At 43.1% G+C, this 22,808-nt stretch overlaps 1 protein-coding gene across 5 annotated transcripts in view; it reads right to left on the reverse strand.

Annotated features, from left to right (window-relative positions):
* The window catches only part of INPP5B (inositol polyphosphate-5-phosphatase B), a 50,842-nt gene that overhangs the window by 15,546 nt on the left and 12,488 nt on the right, over window positions 1-22,808 (reverse strand). For all 5 annotated transcript variants that reach the window (XM_054690948.1, XM_054690947.1, XM_054690946.1 and 2 more), the window contains 6 exons: window positions 5,327-5,423; window positions 3,709-3,876; window positions 2,754-2,855; window positions 1,950-2,064; window positions 1,169-1,285; window positions 460-647 (listed from right to left, as the gene is read on the reverse strand). In XM_054690948.1, the coding sequence (XP_054546923.1) occupies window positions 460-647; window positions 1,169-1,285; window positions 1,950-2,064; window positions 2,754-2,855; window positions 3,709-3,876; window positions 5,327-5,423 (787 nt within the window). The remainder of the gene's footprint in view (window positions 1-459; window positions 648-1,168; window positions 1,286-1,949; window positions 2,065-2,753; window positions 2,856-3,708; window positions 3,877-5,326; window positions 5,424-22,808) is intronic.

Raw genomic sequence — 22,808 nt, forward strand, 5'->3', positions numbered from 1 at the left:
AAAGAGAATAGACAGGAATTAGCATAAGATGCTCCAAGCAGCTACAACTACAGCTTTGCAAAGTGAGATCAAGAGGCATAAGACTAAGAGAAGGCAGTCCAATTCTCAATTACATATCCTCTGGAAAGACACAGAAAACCCTGAGACACACTTCTAAAGCCTGGGTCTAAGTTGTTTGGTCTCTAGTTGATTTCCTCAGGAGGTTGTGCCAAGGCAGAACCATATTCAAATAAATCAATTACATTTTCCAGGGGCAAATGAGATTTGCAGAAGATTCTAGAGGTCTGTCTGATGGTGAGTTAGGAAGCTGAAAATTTCCAAGGGATATAATGCACATGTCAGTGAGAGCTGGCTGGTGTTTGCAGTGTAGCAGCAGAAGTCCCCATCAGATCCCTCCCCAACCAAACACAGCCCAGCACGCTGGCAGGAGAACTGTTTGGGGCAGAAGCCTGGACTCACTCATGCTTGCTGATGGTGAGTGGGGGGAGGCTTGGGTCAGCCTGACAAAACTGCATGCGAGAGCAAATGTCCTTGTAGTCCTGGTTCCTCCTCTCATATTCTTCTGTGTGGGCTGCCAAGTGGGAATTCACAACGCAGATGCTGGTGTTGTAGAACTGGAACCTGATGGCCACTCCTCCTTTGTTACCCTATGAAAAGGAGCCCAAAAAATCCAATGCACAACCTAATCATGCCAGTCATTTAAACCTGCACACTTTCAACACTTTTCTCTTAATTAGTCTGCATAAGAGGCCTGTGAGGTAAGCAGAGCAGGGCTATTGTCTGTATTTTACAGGTAAGAAAGCAAACCCAAAGGGGCAAAATGACTGGCCGTCAGGCCAAGCCGAGTCCACTTTCCACTAAGTCACATGCAAACCATCTGCTCGCCCTTCTCCACGTGAAGGTATGTTCTGCAGGAGAACCTACAAACGGGGCTTTAACAGCCTCAAGAAGAGGAAAACCCAGAAACCTTTCTTTTCTTTGGTAACCCCAACGTTGCTTCAGTAACTCATCTCACGGGCTAAATGGGAGGCTCAACTAGAGACGTCAGTGAGGAGCAAATAAGTACTCTCCAATCGGGGCACAAGTCGTCACAATCTCCAGAGAAGTAGGGTCAAAATCCTGGGGATCAAGGCTCTCCATAGGCCAAACACATCACCCAAGAACTCACCATTCTCCCCATGATTCCTGTCCCCACAGTCTCAGCTTCCACTTCTGAGATGTATGCTGCATGTTCGTGCCTGACATATAACAGCAGCATGATCCCAACCAGCCGGATAAGCTTTACCTGGAAGGCAAAGCCAAACATGCAAGTCATGGCATTAAATAGGAATTGAGGGCCTCCCTGGTGGCACAAGGGGTAAAGCACCACATTATGAAGCTATCTGCAGCAAGTGTTCAATCCCCAGCTGGCCAGGGAGCTATCCACATGGCACGACAGACCTCTCCTGTCTCACCCGCTGCTCCCCTCAGCAGTGTATTTCAGTCGATCTGCCTGTTCTGCTCCCCACTCTGTCTCTGGTGAATCCTCTCACCCCCTGCACTTCTGGCCTATAACCCAGTTCTTATATGCATAAATAAATCTTTTAAAAAAAAGACAGGAATCGAAAACTTACATGGCTTTCCTTCTCCAGAGAAGTAAATAGCGTAAAGGAAAAGTGGTCTCGATGCTCCCTAAGAGTATTAACACGTCCGCTTTGCCGCACCATGTACGACACAGGGTCAATCACCTGTTCGACTCCCTGAGCCTAACAGGTAACCTACACAGCCTACAAGTGCCAAGATCCTGTGTCCTTCCCACCCAGAGGTGCCCCTTCAGGAGGACCTGGGACTGAAACTAGTAGGATGATTAGTACTGGCTTACAGTAAAGGTCATGGGCAGAGGGGGAAAATGTCTTAGAATTTCCTTTTGTGGCAACATAAAATTAAAAGGTCCCTGATTTCTCTCTTACCTTTGCATATTTGGCATCTGGATGAAGCCCCTCTGATACAGCTTTAAACCACTCTTCCTCCTTTGGGGTATCATGGAAGAAAAAGGCCTCCTTACTCAAATCAAGCTCCTGGAACCTATTAAGAGAAGTGACCTGTTAGAAGCAGTCACAGGCAGGCAGGGAGGTAAGCTGGAACTCTTTTTTTCAGTTAACCTTCCTTCTCATCTTGGTGACCAACAAGATGTTGAATGTCTAAGTAATGAAATTCAGTTCAAGAGGCACTGAGGGTTTTAACAAAGAGTTAAGCTAAAAATTAAACAGTACCGGGTCTCCCTGGTGGCACAAGGGGTTAAGACACAACCTATGAAGCAATCTGCAGCCACTGTAGCACTAGTTCGAACCCCGGCCAGGGAGCTACCCACATGGTGCAGCAGACCTCTCCTGACTCGCCCACTGCTCCCCTCAGCAGTGTATTTCAGTCAATCTGCCTGTTCTGTTCCCCATTCTGTCTCTGGTAGATCCTCCCACCACCCCCCCCATGCCTCTGGCCTGTACCCCAGTTGTTATATGCATAAATAAATAAATCTTTAAAAAATTAAACAGTACCATTTGCATGCCAACCACATTAAAATTAACAGGGCCAGAAATTTGTTTACTATGAGAAAGAACATCAATTGGAGAAGCAGCTGTTATTGTGATTGCTCATTTTTCAACCCCTTCACCTGCTGTGAAGACTCCATTACAGCCCTCCCATGTGCCCATCCCTTCTACCAAGGCTGTGCGTCCTTGAGGCTATAGAGGCAGAACTAGAAGAGAAACACTTACCCTATACAGTATACATCTGGGGCCTGAATACCCTGGCTGAGCCAGGGCCGGAGGCATTCTTTGGGGGACTGGCCATTCACATTGTATGTTCCCACAAAAAACCTGTCACCAAAGAGAATCAATCAATTGCTCATGAGGGAGTATGGAGTAGGGACTACATGACAGGAGAAAGCATTTTAGCCTGATTGGCTTGGTTTCAGTCTCTCCGGAGTGGAATTTAAGACATAAGAAGTGTCACATCTAACCAAGACCACTGGCTATGGCACCAAGGGGTAACCTGCCATGCTATGTGTTGCTGTGATACCTTCAAACAGTATAGGCCTTCTGTGAACTTCTACAGAACTTCTGTGAACTAGGCCTACTTAGCTTACACATTTGAGAGCCATAATCCACAAAATGATCCTTTAGTCTATGTATGTGATAGAAATGAAAAAGAGAAAAAGTACCTTGGTCATTAATCTCCAAAGGAAATCAACACCAGTGTTACCATAATTCACTGTTCACGTCCCTGAAAGTAATATTACTTTGTTGTATACTTCCAATGCAATAATTTTAGAAGACTTAACAGAACCCTACAACCTTTTCATTTGCCTTTCAGTAATCTTATCTGATAAGATTACCAAACACTAATTTTACTTCACTGACTTCAGTTTAAGTGACTCTGCAAAGGCTCAGAGTGACAGAAAGTTACACAAAAACCAGCTATCACTCCCCTACACCGCTTCAAATACATCTATAACTATTTGTAAGTTATGTCACCCCCACAGTACACCCCTATTGCAGTGTCTGGCCAGAAAAGACATAGAATACATACCTGCTAATGAAGAGAGAAAGGAACCATGCATTTAGAAAAGGATGAGAGAGACTCTGTAGAAGGATCTGCTTGGAGGATTTCAATTTCAGAAAGCTGAATGACACTTTTGCTTTGAAAACAGTCTAAGACACAGTTAGCTACCTGAAGTTCTGGATGTAGGTATAATCATCTTCTTTCTGTACTAGCTGTGATTTCACCATCGTCTCTCGTAATCCAAACTTCTGCACTGATAAAATATGAGCCTTGTCTGACACCATGATAGTGGAGGAGCGAACCATGTCAGTCATTTCAGACTTGGATTTATTCTGTCTAGATAAACAACAACAAAATTATCATGTTTTCATGAGTCCTCTGTGACAAAACTTGAACCGAAAGTGAGAAGTTTCCGCACACAAACATCTTAATTGATGACTTCAACGAACATTTCTTGAGTCATTCGTGAGATTCCATTAGAGCAATATGTCAAATTTAGTCAAAAAATAAAGGAGGCCAAAGTGAGACTTATTTATTAACACTATCTCTCTGTGGAACTAAGTCAAGTCACATGTTTTTATTGCAGAGTACATTGGTCCAGAGATTTTTCTTAGAACATATTCACACTCTCAAGCCAGAAGAGGACTTTGAAGGTTATAGAATTGAATTCCTTCAGTTTTCATAAGAGAAAAATCAGACCCAGCATCATCAGTGATCCCTCCAGCTAGATGGCCACAGGATAAGGAGCAGAACTCAGATCTGACAATGTGTTCTGGACCCAAGTGCCTTACATAACAAGCCTATAAAAGTACCCAGATCCTTTGACTTGATAATTCAGCTTCTCTATTACATAGGAATCATACCAAAATTTTTTAAAAGTCAACAAAGTTTTTATTTTATTATGATTTGTGTAGCTTTAATAGCCATACTAAAAATTATTTAAATGAAAAATTAAAAAACTAAATTTAAATTATTCAAATGACGACATATCAAGGTAAGTAAAATATAACATAGTTCCCTAACAGAATCTTGCTAATAGCTCAAGAAATGTTTATGAAGGTCACAAATTAAGATGTCGAAAGCTGAGGAGATGCCAGATAAATGTTTGTTTGGTAGCACTAGCATCATGTACATACTAAGTGAGGTTATTTTAAAATCTAGCTATGGAGACACCAAGGAGGCTCAAAAGTGGGAATCAAAGTTCTAGTTATACTTAAATTCCTTGTTGTTTAAGTGCATAAATAAAATACTGACACAGATAAGAAAGCACAGTCATCTTGACCAGATGGTTCTGGATATGATCAGTAGGGGGCAATGGAGTACAGAAAAAAATATATGGGCACGTCAGTAAAAAGGAGTAAATTAAAAGGAAAAAAAACAACTGAAAAAGGAAGTATCTTCAAAGTCAGAAAACTTCTAAAAAAGAATGCAAGGGAGAAACCAAAATGTTTCTAGTCTCTGTTGCTAAGGTAGGGTTAGCTGAGCAGCTTCAAATCCTAGATCTGCTACTCCCAAATTCTGGGTCTTGGGTGAGTTATAAATAACCCCTCTTCATCTGAGTTTCCTTAGCTGTAAAGCAGAGAAAATAATGGTAACGACCTCTTAGATAAGAGCTTCCATGTAAGCACATGGTGCCCGGCATACACAGTAAGTATATAATAAATGTCCAACAGAACTCCGGCCAGCTACCCTGGGGCAACTGACATCATGCACAGTAATGATCTCAGTTCTGTAAAGAGAAAAACCTTGCCCTAGTGAGGTACAAACAAAGGGGGAGATGCATTACCTTGGAGGCAAATGTTCTGGTTTATCCTGACCCCAGGAGCTCTGGTCCACAGGCAGACCTTTCCCATTTGGCTTCGATTCTTCCAAGTGAGAGGGACCTACAGAGAGGGGAAGAAATTAAAACCTTCTTACATATGCTTCACATACAGGCCACAGTTTATCAAATTGCAGTCCAGGAATTATTGGTATGCCACGTGTTGTTTGACGCACAGAACAGGCCTACACTGGTGTCCAGGTGAGGCTCCCTCGGAGCATACGAACGGGAGAAAATATTTCATCCAGATGTCCTTGCAGAAAACATAACTACTCCAACTAGCCCAATCTCCTTTGCTTGGAGACAGAGCGCATTATAGGAAAAAATACTGTGCAATCTACAGACCTAAGTTCTATCACCAGACCTACTATTTACTAAACTTTGACTTTGGCATCTCTTGACCTCAGTAACTTGACTGGTCCTGCCTCCCTCACAGGCTTATCACAGAGCTCAGAGTTGACATGTGCGTAAGCACTTTGAAAACCACACAGCCTATGATAAAATATAAATAATGATCTTATTACCATTTACTCGCAGTGAAACTTCAAGGAGGAAAAAGGCAAGGGTCAGAGATCTAAAAGTGAAAGGATCTAAAGAGCTCTCTAGAGAATGAGAAGTGCTTGTCACTGTCAACAAATTACCTTGAACACCAAAGAGCCCAAGGATTTTTGACATAGAAATATTTGGGCAAAGTTGTTACACCAAGATCAGTAATAAATCTGAAAAGGAAAATTAATGTCCCGATAATGTCTCTGCTCCTTGGGCCTCCCCTGGTGGTGCAAGCGGTTAAGTGCCGTGCTGTGTCTGCAGCCTCTGCAGTGCCAGTTTGATCCCGGCCGATCGTCGAGGGTCCCACATGGCACGGCAGACCTCTCCTGTCTCGCCCGCTGCTCCCCTCAGCAGTGTGTTTCGTCAGTCCTCCTGTTACGTTCCCCGCTCTGTCTCTGGTGAATCCTCTCACCTTCCCACACATCTAGCCTGTACCCTGGTTCTTGCATAAATAAATAAATCTTTGAAAAAAAAAAAGTCTCTGCTCCTTAAAAGTCAAATCTCTTGCCAACAGAGAGTAGCATACAGAGGCCACAGAGATGATGCTCCAAAACACAAGTTTCAGGGCACACTGGAAGCATGAAACATTACTTTAGAATTTTGTTCTGAAGACCATTACTTAACATGGATTTTTCAACCATGCATTTCACCATTCACATGAGCCAGAAAAGAAACAAACTTTGCATTGGAAAAGAAAACACAGTCAATTGACAAAAACCAATTACGTTTCAGTGCTTCTAATCAATCACCAAAACCTTTTAATTTTGCCTCCTAAAAGCCACAATATTAATATATTCCCACTCCCAAGGCACTGTACCACTGTACCAACACCAGGGTACCAACATCTCCCTTGAAAGTCTACAAAAATTTCATCTAGTCTCCCTGCCTCCTTTTTCAATCCACCCACTCTAATCCAATCTTTATTGTGGTCAGGAGATTTTTCTAAGTAAATATGACATATCAAGACCTTTTAAAAGCTCTTCCAGGCTGGCTCTTCCCAGTCTGGATCCTGAATACCATATATTATATCATAGTTGTTGCTGTTATACAAATATCCCATCAGAAACCCACTTCCTTCTTCCTCACTCTGCTTTATACAGCTATGTCCTATCCATCCAGTGGCCAGGAGTCAGCAAACATTTTCTGTAAAGGGTCAGAGAATAGATGTCCTAGGTTTTGCTGGCCACAGTCTCTTGCAACTATTCAGCTCTGCTGTTGTAGTGTAACGGTAGCCATGAGCATGGCTGTATTCCAATAAAATCTTACTTATGAACAATGAAATTTGAATATTACATAATTTTCACATCACAACATGTTATTCTTTTTAAATTCTTTTTGAACATTTAAAAATGTAAAAACAATTCTTAACTCACCAGCTATACAAAAGCAGGTAGTGGGCTGGATTTGGCCTATGGTCTGTAGTTAGCCAATTCTGGTTGTTGGCCACATCTTAGAGTTCACGTCTTAGAAGACTTCCCTGGCCCATCCTATACTGGTAAGGTGCCCTGACATTGGTGTTCTAGCTCCCTGCATTTCTCCCATCATAGCTTGATGCATTGGAACTATCTCCCTAGCTAGGCTGTAAGCTTACTGAAGACAAAACTGTACATATCCCCGTCACCCAGCACACCAGTTAGCATATTATAAGCAGTTCAATCACTCAACAATTAATAGAAAATACTGGATAAATATGGGTCCCTTATGTGCCTTATATAAATATCTAAGGTCAAGTCTATAGCATTCTTTTGGAATGTTTCAGATCTTATTCTCCATTGGCTTTAGCACAGACCAAAAATAAGAAAGAGGGAAGCAGAATAGGGTGTTTCCAGAATTCTATAATCTCACAGTTAACTAATTCTAGAGATTGAATTCTACTTAGATTTAACTTCTCTTGCTTTTTTTCTCACTGAGTGACAGAACCAAGGTATCTAAGTTAGTGAATGCATACTGGGATGCCTATTAGAATGACTGAAAGCCAAAAAACTTATAATACCAATGGCTAACAGGAAGTGGAGCAACAGTAACTCATTCATTGGCTGTAGGGATAGAAAATGGTGCAGTTACTTTGGAAGCACTTTGATAGGTTCTTACAAAGTTAAACATAGCCTTACCATGTGATCCAAAAATCATCCTCCTGGTATTTTTTCATTTGAAAATGTATGTTCAGATAAAAACCTGCATGCAAATGTTTATAGCAGCTTTATTTAAAATCATGAAAAACTGAAATCAACCGAGATGCCCTTAAATAGGTGAATGGATCAACAAACTGTAGTATAACTATATAATGAAATATTATTCAGCAAAAACAAGAAATGATTTATCAAGCCACAAAAGACATGAATAACTCTAAAATTCATATTAAGTCTGAAAAAGTTACATACTGGACATGCGACACTCTGGATAAAGGAAAACTACAGAGATGATAAATAGATCAGTGGTTGCCAAGGGGGTGGGTGAGGGAGCAGTAGGATTAAATAAGTAAAGCACAGGGGACTTTTTAGGGCTTTAGGGCAGTGAAATAATTCTGTAAGAAACTAGAAGGGTGGGCCTCTCCTGGTGGCACAGTGGTTGAGCATTGGGCTGCGAAGCTGCCCGCAGGCTCTGCAGAGCTGGTTCAATCCCCAGCCGCCGGCGAGGGTCCCACATGGTGCATAGACCTCTCCTGCCGCGCCCGCTGCTCCCCTCAGCAGTGTATTTCATCAGTCTGTCTATTCTGTTCCCCGCTCTGGCAAATTCTCTCAACTTCCCGTGCTTCTGACTGTACCCAGTGCTTGTATAAATAAAGAAATAAATCTTAAAAAAAAAAAAGAAAAGAAACTAGAAGGGTGGATATAAGACACAGGTTTCCAAGCCCATAGACCTTTACAGCACAAAGAATGAACCCTAATGCACACAATTTTACCAAAAAAAAAAATCACTTACGAGATCAGGAGTTCCTTGAGTGAAATGCAGAAAATGATAAAAGAATCTACTAGTATATTATAAATGTGTGAAACACCCTCACTAAAGTGGGGAAAGAAAAAGTGCTTACCTAAGTAACTTTGGAAATCCATAAAACTAAAGGCAAAAAGACACTACAAACAAGCATTATATTCTAGTTGATAATGTAGTTTCCCATAATGGGGGGTGTGTGGATTAAATCTGAAACCACTATATATGAATACTGGAGCTGAACAATTAAGTTAGTGAATGGTAGATGGTAGGAGTCAGATTTCTCCCTGTTGGAGTGGAAGCTTCCAGATAAATAAGGGCAGGAGGCTTCAGTGATCGATATGGTAATAAGGTAGAGCTGGAAATAGTATGAACTTACCTTAATATAGATACAGATGGTTGCATAAAGAAATATTTATAGGTATGTGTATAGATATGTGTATATATGAATATATTTGATAGTATACACATATATTTCCTTTTTCTGAGTCTAGATGTAGGACACACCAGTAGCAAGGACCATACTTAATGCCCAGACCTTGGTTTTGAATGCCATTCTCCCAATAGGAAAAGCAGAGTTCCTTGTATCTGTTATTTTAGGAGTGGGCACAATGTATATATGGTGGGCATGCAGCATTTTGTGGTGCCAGAAAGCAAGAAATTGCTCAAAAAAAAGAAATAAAAACAAAGGCAAAAATGCTGACAGTGATAGGAGTTAAGCCTGAGGGACTCAGGAGCTATTAGAAAGAGCGCCAATGGCCATAGTTGGAACAATTTCAGCAACCAAATAAAGTGGTACTGTGTGATAACTCAAGGTATAAAATAAGTGTTAGCCCATACTGATATAAATAATTGATTTTTTTAAATGGTGGATAAACAGGGCCTCCCTGGTGGCGCAAGGGGTTAAGACACAGCACTATGAAGCTATCCACAGTACCCCAGCAAGGGAGGTGACCCACATGGTGCAGCAGACCTCTCCTGTCTTGCCCGCTGCTCCCTGCAGCAGTGTGTTTCAATAGACCTGCCTGTTCTGCTCCCCGCTCTACTCTGATGAATCCTTATATACACACACGCACATCTGTACCTCTGTCCTACACCCCAGTTATTGTAAGTATAAATAAATAAATCTTTTTTAAAAAAAAAAAGATTTATTACAGCAGAGAAACCTGACCACGTTGACCTCAGCCAGATGGTCAAGGTTCAGGTCCACAGTGATTTGACGCTGACAGTCGTACCTTGATACGCTGTGGTAAAAATAGACTTCACATCTGTTGCCTTCCTTGTAAAACAGATAACTTCTGTCTAACCATGAGGAAACACCAGACAAAACCAAGCTGAGGGCCATTCTACAAAACACCTAACCAGAGTCCTCAAAACTGTTAGGTCATCAAAAACAAAGAAAGTGACAGTCACAGCCTAGAGGAGCGTAAGGCGGTAAGATGACTTGTGTAATGTGGGATCCGAGGTGCGTTCCCAGGACAAAAAAGGGACACAAGGTTAAAACAAAGGAAATCTGAATAAAGGATGGACTTCAGTCAATAATTTATCAATTAGTGGGCCTCCCTGGTGGCACAAGGGTTAAGCACCGCACTATGAAGCAATCCGCAGCCTCTGCAGCATGAGTTGGATCCCCAGCAGGCCAGGGAGCAACCCACATGGTGCAGCAGACCTCTTCTGACTCAACCGCTGCTCCTCTCAGCAGTGCATTTCAGTCTGCCTGTTCTGTTTCCTACTCTGTCTCTGGTAAATCCTCTCACACACACCCCACACACATCTCTGGCCTGTACCCCAGCTCTTGTATGCATAAATAAATAAATCTTTTTAAAAAATAAATAATTTATCAATAGTGGTTGTTAACTGTGAAAAATGTGCCATAACTAATGTGAGGTAATAGTAGAATGTGGAATATATGGGATCTCTGTACTGTCTTTATAATTTTTTCTGAAAATCTAAAACTATTCTTAAATTGAAATGCTTATTTTAAAAAAAAAGTCATAGGGGCCTCCCTGGTGGTGCATTCACACTATCACCACTGCAGCAGCCTGAGTTCAATCCCCAGCCAAGGCGCTAACCCACATGATTAGCAGACCACTCCTGTCTCACCCGCCACTCCCCTCAGCAGTGTATTTCAGTAGATCTTCCTGTTCTGATCCCCACTCTGTCTTTGGTGAATCCTTTCACCCCCTGCACCTGGCCCACACCCCAGTTTTTCTATGCATAAATAAATAAATTTTTTTAAAAAATTTAAAAGTCATACTAAGGACTGATATAGAAACTCTTTGAAAGGTTTATCTAGTCTCTGCATCACCTCCCAGTCTCTTTCTAACCGCTGCCTCTGGGCCCCTGTCTCCACAACTCTTATAACCTTCAAGTTTGCTAACCTTCAAGTTTCCAAATCCAGGTCACTCAATTTTCAACTAAGTCCACTGCTTCCAGCAGTACTTTATGGACAACCACTCCCTCTTTCAATAAACACGTCCTTTTTTCCTTGAAGGCACCTCCTTTCCCCATCTACCACCACTCCCTACCTCCAAGAAAGATTTCAGGCAAGGTGCTAGTAATGACCTATCCTCTAGCTACACTCTTTCTCATCTGGGCAACCTCATCGGCCATTTACCCTCAACATCGCTAAACTTCAGGGAAGTGCAAGTCAAACCACGATGAGTGATCGCCTCACACCTGTTAGAAAAGCTATTATCAGGAAGAAATAACAAGTATTGGTGAAGATACAAGAAAAAGGACCCTTTGTAAACAGTTGGCTTACAGTTGGAATGTAAACTGGCACAGTCACTATGGAAAACAGCACAGAGTTTCCTCAAAAAATTAAAAATAGAACTACCATATGATCCAGTAATCCCACTTCTGGTCATTTATCTAGAGAAAGTGAAAATACAGAGGAAAACAGCTACACCTCCCATTTTCATTGCAGCAGTATTTACAATGCCAAAATGCGAACAACCTAAGTGTCCACTGATGGATGGATGGACAAAGAAAATGTAGTAAATCTAGACAATGGAATATTTTCAGCCTTAAAAAACAAAGAAATCTTGCCATTTGTGACAATATGTATGGATCATGAGGAAGGGCATTATGCTTAAGTGAATGAAGTCAGAGACAGACAAGCATCATTGACCGTACTTACATGTGGAATCTAAAAAAGTCAACATAAACAAAATACCTAAGCTCCCAGATACAGAGAACAAAATGGTGACTGCCAGAGGCAGGGCACAGAAGGTGGGCAAAAGGTGGGGTCAAAAGTTACAAACTCCCAGTTGTACGATAAGCAAGTTCTGGGGATGTGATGGACAGTGTAGTGACTACAGTAAAGAATATTGTATTGTATATTGCAAGTTGCTAACAGGGCCTCCCTGGTGGCCCAGGGGTTAAAGTCTCAGTGCTATCAAGCTATCCCCAGTCACTGCAGCATGAGTTCGATCCCTAGACAGGGAGCTAACCCACATGGCACAGCAGACCTCTCCTGCCTTGCCCACTGCTCCCCTCAGCAGTGTATTTCAGTAGATCCACCTGTTCTGCTCCCTACTCTGTCTCTGGTAAGTCCTCTCACACCTTCCACACCTCTGGCCTAGACCCCAGTTCTTGTATGGGTAAATAAATAAATCTTTAAAAAAAGAAAGAAAGAAAGAAATTTGCTAAGAGATCTTAGGAGGTTCTCAACACACACAAAAAAAATTCTGTAACTATGTATAGGGATGAATGTTATTAGACTTACTGTGGGAATCATTTTCTATCAAATCATGATGTTGTACAACTGAAACTAGTAAGTCAATTATAGCTCAATTTAAAAAAAAAAAAGCTCACTGATCACTCCAAAATTTACATCTCCAGCCTGAACCTTTCACCTGAACTCCAGATTCCTATAGTCATTTCCCCTCTTAGTCCTCTTCTTAGTAAATGGCTCTATCATTCAACCAGCTGCTCAGAATAAAAGCCCAAGATTCACTTATCACTCCTCTTTTTTCACCTTATACACACATCTAATTCACTGGTAATTCAGGTAAGTACTACCTTCAAAAATATACTTGTAAGTTCTCTTTTTGAAGATGGAACTTCTATTTTTGAACTTCCATGCTTACCCTTCTGTCATTTTCTGTGTAGCAGCAAAAGTGAATGTGGAAAAAAAAAAAAAAAGAAAGAAAGTCACTATATCAGATGATTCCCATCCCATTCAGAATTAAATCCAATGCCCTGAATAGAGCTGCTAAGGCTCTATCTAAGCTGGCCTCTGCCTCTCCTTGGTCTCACGCACCGCGCTCCACCTCACTCAGGCTCCATCTTGCCATACTTCCTTTTTCTTGTTTCTGGATCAGGTTAAGCTTATTCCCAAGCCAGGGCCTTTGCTCTTGCTGACCCCTCTGCCTGCAATGCTCTTTGTCCAGATCTCCACAGTGCTCGCTCCATTTCACCCAGGCCTCTGCTCAAATGTCAGCGGCCCCACACACCCTACCTAACAGGCCACACCACCCCACATCACTGCCCCTTGCTCCAGAGGTTCAGAGCACCCTTCCTGTCACAATAACTTGTTCAAAGTGCTTCCAAGCCAAAAAATACCTAACAGTTCTGTTTAAGTATTCAAAATAAACAACTAAGTATTAAAGTCCTAATAACTTAATTCCCATAAGAATTAAGTGACAGTTTGGAAAAAAAAAATACACAGAAATAAAAAAAAAAAAATGTTTCTATTTCATCTTAACTAACCACAGTTTCCTATGGAGGAGGCGAGTGTGCCTGATGGGTGCTGTAGGACTTATCAGGCCCTGAAACCCAACCTTCTGCGTTGGTTTTGGTGTGGTACTTGTTTTTGATCATAGCAGCCACTGAAAAACCAGCTTCACAAAGATGTGTTGTTGAATGGAATACAGCACCATCTAATGTCGAAGCTATGAACTACCATGAGTTAGACTTTCCTCCAGAGTTCAACAGATGCCCAGTATCTGTTTACCCTAACACATTTAAAAGTTCCAGTGTCTTGAGTTCACTGCAGTAGCTCAGGGTGCCTCGGCACAGTTTAGGAACCAAAATATTGCTATTCCTTTGTTCCCTTTTAGTACCACGGTGTGACCAGCTACTTCCTCTCTGCGGGTCTTAGTGTCTTCATCTATAAAGTATGACTTTAACAGAAATACCTACTGGTGCTTTATAATATGCCAAGGCAAGCTAAGGAATAAGAGTTCTCTGCATGTCAGTGCTTTCTGAGGACTCACTCAGGATTTTGTTTCTTTGGGGAGCTCTGGACAGCCAGACTGAAAGGCTCATCCCCGAGGACCCCGTTTATGCCCCTGTACTGAGCAGAGGGTCACCCTGCAGACCTACATTTCGTCGATGCTTTCCCTGTACCTCTCCTGGCCCCAGCCCAGCAGCAAGGACTGGAACATCTTCATTCGTGACTCTATGAATGGAAACTTTAAGGCATGATTTGGGGGATTTCCAGCCACAGGGCAGTCTTCTCGGAATCTCTTCTCTCCTGAACCTGGCATGGAAGCTGGCTGTCAGCAACTGTTTACCAAACTGACCGTCACACAGCCCCATGGTTCCCTCTCTGGCCGCAGCTTCTTGTCCTGCCTCCTCCCCTGCTTCCCTACTCCCAACCTTGCCCTTTTCCAACCTCGCACCTCCAAACCCTTGTCACCCAATCAGGTAGGCGATGTCTGGGATTTTTCCTTTGTTCCCACGTTCGCTCACCAAGTCCTACAAATCCTCACTCCTAACTATTTGTATACTTGACCCTCTTCCCTATCCCTACTGCCATGCCTTAGTTGAGGCCCTTCTGGAAAGAATATGCAATGATTTCCCTGGCTCCATTGTCAGTCCTAGCAATCCATTCTGCCAACATCTAGAAGAAAATGCCAATCCGAGATCATTCTTATTTTTTAATTTTTTAATTTTTAAAGATTTATTTATTTATACTAGAACCTGGGGGGGGGAGGGTATAGGCCAGACGTGTGGGAGGGTGAGAAGATTCACTAGAGACATAGTGGGGAACAGAATAGGCAGACGGACTGAAGACACTGCTGAGGGAAGCAGAGGGCGAGGCAGGAGAGGTCGACCGTGCCATGTGGGTCTCTCCCTGGCTGGCCAGGAATCGACCTGGCACTGCAGAGGCTGCAGACAGCTTCACAGCGCTGCGCTCAACCCGCTGTGCCACTGTGGAGACCCTGAGGTCATTCTTATTCATACACTCTCTCAATAACATCTATCATCTTTGGAATAAAACCTACACCTCTGAGTATGAACACAGGACCTTTATACTGAACCCCAGACTACCTTTCTAGCCTCATTGCCACCACCCACTCCAACCTCTTCTCCTCCACCCCCCAGTCCAGTCATACCAAACTCTATCTTTTCGGATGTTGCCTCCTCACCACACTCTGGTTCAGGGTACATCCTAACTAACCCTAACCACGAATTCCAGTGTCATGTGGTGAATGTCAAACTCATCCTTCAAGACTCAATTCAGGAGTCATCTCCTTCAAAAAGCCCTTAATGGCTTGCTCCTACTCTCACACACCCAGGACCTACCTGTATCAAGGCATTTACCACAGTGGAGCCATAACTGTGTTTAGTTCTTTATTTGTCTTACCTTTTCAGCTACACCACAAACTTCCTGGCAGCAGAGACTCATGTTTATTTTATCTGTGGACCCCAGCTTACTGAGTAGGAGCCAACTTAGCAGTTCATGTGTAACTATATGTATAAAAATGCAGAAGTGTTCTTTTTTGTTGTTGCAAGTTCTGTACATTGCACTGCATACTCTGCAGAACAAAATCCCTCTCACATGCCTTGCTAAATAGATAACTTGACCCTGAGGCTCCTTCCTTAGCCCTCCTTCCAAGCTGCAGTAGCATCAAACACAGATCTACAATCCCTTATCTGAAACCCATGGGGCCAAGGGAATTTTGGAATTCAGAATATGGGGGAGTTTAGTAATACATTACTTCTGCTGTAGATTATATAACACCCCCAGCTGGGTCTGAGATAACACCCCTTCAAATATATCCATGGTGCAACTTTAAGTAGTAACGCTTAGTAGGATAAATATTTATTTAGTAGGATAAATAAAGCCTATAGAGTCTTATGTCAGTTCAAATAAGTCTTACTGCCAAATTGGGCCAGACTTACAAAAAATTATTTTTCAGTCTTCGGAGCTTTTTGCATTTCAGAACTGCTGATAAGGGTTTGTGGATGATAATTAAGGGCGTGTTCTGACATATCTGTATGTGTCAGAAAGGCCTGGAGTATGTGTCTACAGACATACTTACAAAGACATATTTACAAAGACAAACACGCCTGCACGTGGGTAAGTCAGGAAGGGGACACAACAAAATGTCAATAGCAGTCATTCTGAGAGGTAGGATTTCTTTTACTTTTTGCTTACAGGTACTTCCAAAGTTAGCTACAATAACATATATTTTCTGTATAGGAAATAAACAAGCAAACAGATAAACACATAGACACACAGTGCAAAGGTTTTCGAGTCAAGGGTAGTGTCCATGACAGATATTGCCACCACTTTTTCTATGACCTTGAGCAACCATCTAACTTCTCTCAGCTTCTGCTTCCTCAGCTGAATAGCGATAACAGTATCTGTCTGCTGTGGTTGCCGCCTTCTTTTCCTATGGTTAACTATCCCTCGCTGCATGGACAAAAGGTGCTTAGAAGCCAAACCCGACCTTCTGAAGGCCCAGATCTATAGAACAAAGACAGGAGGCAAGTCCTTCATTTCAGAGTCTTGTAGCCGGGCCTCCCACTGACTTGGGTCATGGCATCACACAAGGAAAAGGAGTAGAATCATAGCTAAATCCAAGTACCCCACTGCTTTTGAGACCTGTCTGAGAGGCAGCAACATCATTTCTTAATTCAACCGCCCCTCTGTCTCTTCCTTTTGTTCCATTCCCCCACCCTCACATGTGCCCTAGTTATTTAGAGGTACTCCCCAAGAGCTAGACTATTGCTGCCCAATAGAACTTTCTGTGACGATGGACACTGCAGAATGAACTACCCGAAACAGTAGTCACTAGCCACATTTCGATCTTGTTCTCTCTCCCTTCTACAAGTGCCATCAGCCATGGAAGTCGATTCTGAACGGAGCTGTCCAGCCCTGCCTGTGCTCAGTGCTGCACCACCCCCCACCTCGGGCCCGTCTACTGGACGTTTCTACAAGATGTTGGTACATGAGTGGGTCCCATGTAAAACTGTGGCGTGGCTTCTGGGCCCTCCTTCTGTCACTAGCACCACTGCTCTTGTCCGTCAGGTTTCAATCCTGCCATTTGCTCATCCCTCTGCTCGGGCCCCCAGAACCAGCAGGCCATCAATCTCTTCAGTTGCACAGCTGCCTTCCTCTAGGCCATCCTCCCCTCACCTGCTACCTCAAAGAGATCTACCCAACTAAGAGATTTCCCACTTCCTCCTACCCAATTTAGTCTCTGAACTTGGTCAGATTAAAATCTGATTTCATCTCTCCCAGCTCTTAAACTTTGCATAGTCCACCACTATCTGCAAGTTAAGGTCCAAGCTGGTTGAACTGGCATAGTTCAATTGGCACTACTCCCTCTCCCCACCCACCACCAGAGACAGCACCATCCAATCAGACAGGCTCCCGATGTGTGCCACCCTCCCTCTGCCTCTACAGAAAGTCTCTCCTATTTCAAGCCATCTTAACTCCCAACCACCTTCATCCTTGGGAGTCATTTCTCTGGATTCAGAAGCCCTTCTTGTCCACAGAACTTGTTTGACACTTTAAGAGAAAGTAGAGTATTTTTGCAGCCTTGGACTTTAGACCAGTGATTTTACTCACTCCACCCATTACCTCACATGAGACCTCAAGCAAATTACTTAATTTGTTTCCTCATTTGTAAAATGAGGATAACACCACCCACCTCAGAGAGAAGCCAAAAGGATAAACAACTGAAATCAAAATGGATCAAGAGCCTAACCCCGTGCCTGATACCCAGCAGAGAATGAGGACTGTTAGCTCTTTTCCTTGTGGGCCACCACTCCTGATCCCCCAATGCCTGGACAAGAGTGACCACCATCTCTGGAGAACTCTCTAAGAGCCAGGGACTGTGCTAAATGCTTCATGTGCTATTGCTGATCTTTGGCCTCATTTTACGGATAAGGATACAGAGGCTCAGAGCAGAGAGCAGACAGGCCCAAGGACAGAGTCAGGAAATGGCACAATGGACAGTAAAACCCAGATCTGCTTGGCTCCATGGGCTCTCCTTTTACAAATATGTGCACAATGTCTTCAGGGAGAACATAAACCCTGAGTGGTCAGTACTATCTGAAGAGAAGAGATAAATCTGCTTGGATAACAAAACAAAAGTACCCACATACCTCCACAGGATGTGTGGGGGTGTGGCTGTCACTAGTGGGTGACACGTCCTCCCCTTCCTGAGCATCGACTAGATAGGTCAAGGAGGAGAAGATCCTTCCTATCTTCTCAATCACCGGCCTTGGCATTCCATTCCCAGCTCACTAGAAGAACCTGTAAAACCATGTCAGCAAAAAGCCTGGCAGCTCAAAATGGCAGAAGTATGTGGACTGGTTCCATGTTTATCAGTGACACCACACTGTGGACACGTCATCGGGACCTATCCCACGGGCTCTCTCAGTCTAAGGCAGGCAACGCACACCAGCAAGCGCTAAGTTCAATTCATATGGAGATAAACAGACCCAGATCAAATTACCCAGAATCCAAGTCAGGCTATGTTAATGACAGTGAAAATAATATAATCATGACTAATATTAATAGCAAATACTTATGCTTACCACATGCCAAGTCTGGCTTTAACCACTTAATGTACATTAAATCTTCAGAACTAATCCATGAGGAAGATGCTATTATTATCTGCACTTTACAGAACAGGAGATAAACACTAAACACAGAGAAGTTATGTAACTTGCCTAAGAACACACAGCTAATAAATGACACAACCAGATTCAAACCAAGGAATCTAGCTTGATGGTCCATACGCCTCAGCAATAAACGATATTAACTATCAGAAAAACATGGGGTTCAGAAAGCATCTCTGTGACAGAAGATAATTTCAGCACAAAGTCATGGCATTATGGTAAGCCCAGACTAAGTAGTCTAAGGAGAAATGAAAGGCTTTGTTTGAGAAGCAGCAGGAGATACAAAAGAGTGTAGGCATTAGGGCTCCAGCACTAGACTCAAACGTCAACATGCATTCTAGTCTCAACTCTGTCACTGACCCTCTCTAGGTCTCAATCTCCCAATCTCAAAAATGGTCTTTTGTGGCACAATGAAGCCTGTAGACCCACAATAAGAAATGGAAACTGCTAATAGTAATACTAGTCATAACAATGAGATGTCATTTTTCTAATTTTGCTTTTTCATCATACATTTCTGTTAAATACATTTAGGACCAAACTGTAAGACTTGGGATGCCACGTGGAGTTTGGCTTTTACTCTTATGACAAAGGGGAGCTAAGTATATGGCACGCAATACACAAGGCAGAAAACTCTTGGGGACAGCCCACAACAAAGGGCACCAGTATTAAAAAGAACGCAAAGAACCCATTTTTCCTATTTCGGCTTGGCTACCACCTCAAATAGTTCTGTTAGTTTCTTAAACGTCAGGTAACCCTGCTTCTCAGTTTTCTTTCTTTTTTGAAAAAAAAAATTTTAAGTACCATAGATTTGGCATTTAAAATGAGCAGAGACAGCTCTAAAAACATATCCTATGCCCTGTAGACTTTAAAGTCCTCATCTCAAAATACAATCTGCACCATATATAAATCCAATGTAAGTTAGCACCAACTGACTTTCAAGGAGGAAGACCACACAGCAATGATATCATAGCAACAGGCTGCAGCATGACAGGCTGCTGGAGAAACGAGGACTTTTTCCTCCAGGCTCTCTCCCTTCACTGGACCTTCCGTGAACTGCCTGTGGTCTAGTGATAAAGCTGAAAGAGAAGTTAGCAAGAGCACACCAGGAAGGCGGTGGGGGGAAAGTGCAGAGCATGCTCAAAGAGGAAGGGGCAGGAGCTCCACAGAGGCAGGGCAGGCGGCAGCACTCAGGACACCAGGTTTCTTAAGTTCAAACAAAGGAAGGCATTTTTTTGACACTTACTGATGTACAAAGCGTTAAGCAGCACTTGGGAGAAGGCAAAATGCTATGGGTAGCAAGTTCCAGCTTGTCAAAATGTAGCTAAATGAGCAATCACGGAAGACTTGAAAAAGCAAAGGGCTTTGTCTAGAAATAATAAGCAGTCATGTTTGAAGTCAGATGGAAACAAAGGTAAGTCGTGGCAGATAAGACAAGAAAGGGGGGCTGAAGCTAGGCTGTGCATGACTCAAATACCCTTGTAAAGAAGCTGAACTTTATTCTGTTGGCAACAGGGCGTGACACCACATTCACATTCACATACAAAACAGCAGGACGTGAAAAAATTCTTTTCTAGGGCCTCCCTGGTGGTGCAAGGGGTTAAGATGCAACCTATGAAGCCATCAGCAGCCTCTGCAGCACAAGTTTGATCCCCAGCCGGCCAGGGAGCAACCCACATGGCACAGCAGACCTCTCCTGCTCCCCTTAGCAGTGTATTTCAGTCAGTCTGCCTGTTCTGTTCCCCACTCTGTCTCTGGTGAATCTTCTCACCCCCCACACCTCTGGCCTGTACCCCAGCTCTTGTATGCATAAATAAAAATAAATCTTTAAAACAAAACAAAAAAAATTCTGTTCTAAGGAGACCCCGAGGGAGGAGACTAAAGATCAGGAAGACTTATAAAGAGACCCCGCAACAGTTCAGGAAAAAGGATACCAACATGAACTCACAAGGGATTTTAAAATGCGGGCAGACAGGACAGGCACTACAGAAAACCAATGGATAGCACCTGGTTATCAGATGGAAGAGAAGGGAGCATCAAGGATGACTGAGGTTTTTAAAAGTGACTTATGAACACAAAAGAAACTGGAGGGAGGGAAGGGGTAAAGATGACAGATGACAAGTGCAGTTATTGGGAAGAAACCAGCCAAGAACAGACCCCAAAAGGGGCAGGGAGTCTTTAAGCTCTTAGAAGTAGGAATTTGCAATTCTTAAATGTGTTTCCCAAACAAAAGCACCCCTAAAAACAATTTTGCATTCTTAAATCCAGTGTGACATTCCAAGATACAAACATTCACTCCCATTTTACCGAGGGGTGGGGGTAGGAAAGTCAAGAAACATAACTACTATTGTCCCAAGGTGCCATCACGAAAGTAAAAATAAAGCTATCCAGACCCCTTAGATAAACATTTTGTTCAAATCCTCACCATTCATATTTGTTAGCTTCAGTTCACAAGCATTACTGGTAAAGTCACAAATTTGTTATAGGATATTTTAAGCAAGAAAGAAAACATGCAAATTGGCTGGAGTCTATGTTCCAACCCTGTCTTTCTCTAATATATAAATGTTGATGCCTCCCTCTTCTGAACCTTCTGTCCCTGAGGATTTTCCTTTGCAGAGCTCCACTTCTTTTTTTTTTTTTTTTTAAGATTTATTTATTTATTCATACAAGCACTGGGTACAGTCAGAAGCGCAGGAGGGTGAGAGAATTCACCAGAGCCAGAGCGGGTAGCAGAACAGGCAGACTGACGAAGTACACTGCCGAGGGGAGCAGCAGGCGCGGCAGGAGAGGTCTGCATGCCATGTGGGACCCTCGCCTACTGGCCAGAGATTGAACCGGCGCTACAGAGACTGCTGGCAGCTTCGCAGCCCAGCATTCAACCGCTGTGTCACCGGGAAGGCCCTGCAGAGCTCCACTTCTTTTTTTTTTTTTTTTTTTTTTTTTTTAAAGATTTATTTATTTATTTATTTGTTTCTACAAGATTGATTGATTGATTTATACAAGCACTGGGTACAGTCAGAAGCGCGGGAGGGTAAGAGAATTCACCAGAGCCAGAGCAGGGAGCAGAGCAGGCAGAAGGACTGAAGTACACTGCTGAGGGGAGCAGCGGGCGGCAGGAGAGGTCTGCGCGCCATGTGGGACCCTCCTCTGGTGGCCGGGGAGCAGCCAGGGATCGAACCTGCGCTGCAGAGGCTGCGGGCAGCTTCGCAACCGAGCGCTCAACCGCTGCGCCACTGGGGAGGCCCCAGAGCTCCACTTCTAACTGAAGGTCTGTGGATCACCTTTCCTGCTCTAGTCTCCTACTGTACAATCTCCAAACAACCTGTTTTCAGAAGCAAAGAAAAGTCTTCTGGGGGTTCTCCTGTACTAGAAACAAAATCGAGGTTAAATGGGACAAAGGAGGAAAATGGAGTACAGAATAACAAAAGGAGGGGGTAAATGATGACAGTTCTCTTTCGTTTAAAGAAACAAGTGTTCCGAATAAATTTGCTTAGAAGCCTGCAGAGCTTCCTACAAATGCAGAGATGAAGGGTGATGTTTCTACCTCCAGGATAAACATCTAGGAAAGTTCATTCTTTCCATGCTAAAAAGATATGATAGTAAGACATCTGACTTATTGACATGGATAGAGCAAAGTTCCAGAGCTTCAAGGGGGTGGTGGGGAGGAAGGAGAGAAAAAAAAGAAAGAATGGGAGAGTGAGAGGGGGTGGGAGGAGGGGAAAGAGAGACACCCACCAGGACCAAGCCACCCGTGGGCTATTTTCCTACATTCTCTCTGGCTTCTACTCTGGTAATCTACGTTATGCGTTATGCTACCCTGGGATATAAATAGCATTCATTTCCTTTCTCAAGCCAGACTTTAATGCTTTGTTTCCTGGGTCCAGGGGAAAAACTACTCAGAGCTCATCTCATTTTAAATTTAAATTACTACAAAGCTAGCTCACATTGAATCAACCATGGACTAAGAAAACCACTTCAAAAGACCAAACTGAGCATCCCTGGTGGCGCAAAGGGTTAAGCACCGCAGTATGAAGCAATCCGCAGCCTCTGAAGCATGAGTTCGATCTCCAGCCGGCCACGGAGAAACCCACATGGCCGAGGC

The sequence above is a fragment of the Talpa occidentalis genome, unplaced genomic scaffold, assembly GCF_014898055.3.
Source record: "Talpa occidentalis isolate TD23 unplaced genomic scaffold, MPIMG_talOcc4v2.1 talOcc4.9, whole genome shotgun sequence".
Lineage (NCBI taxonomy): Eukaryota > Metazoa > Chordata > Mammalia > Eulipotyphla > Talpidae > Talpa > Talpa occidentalis.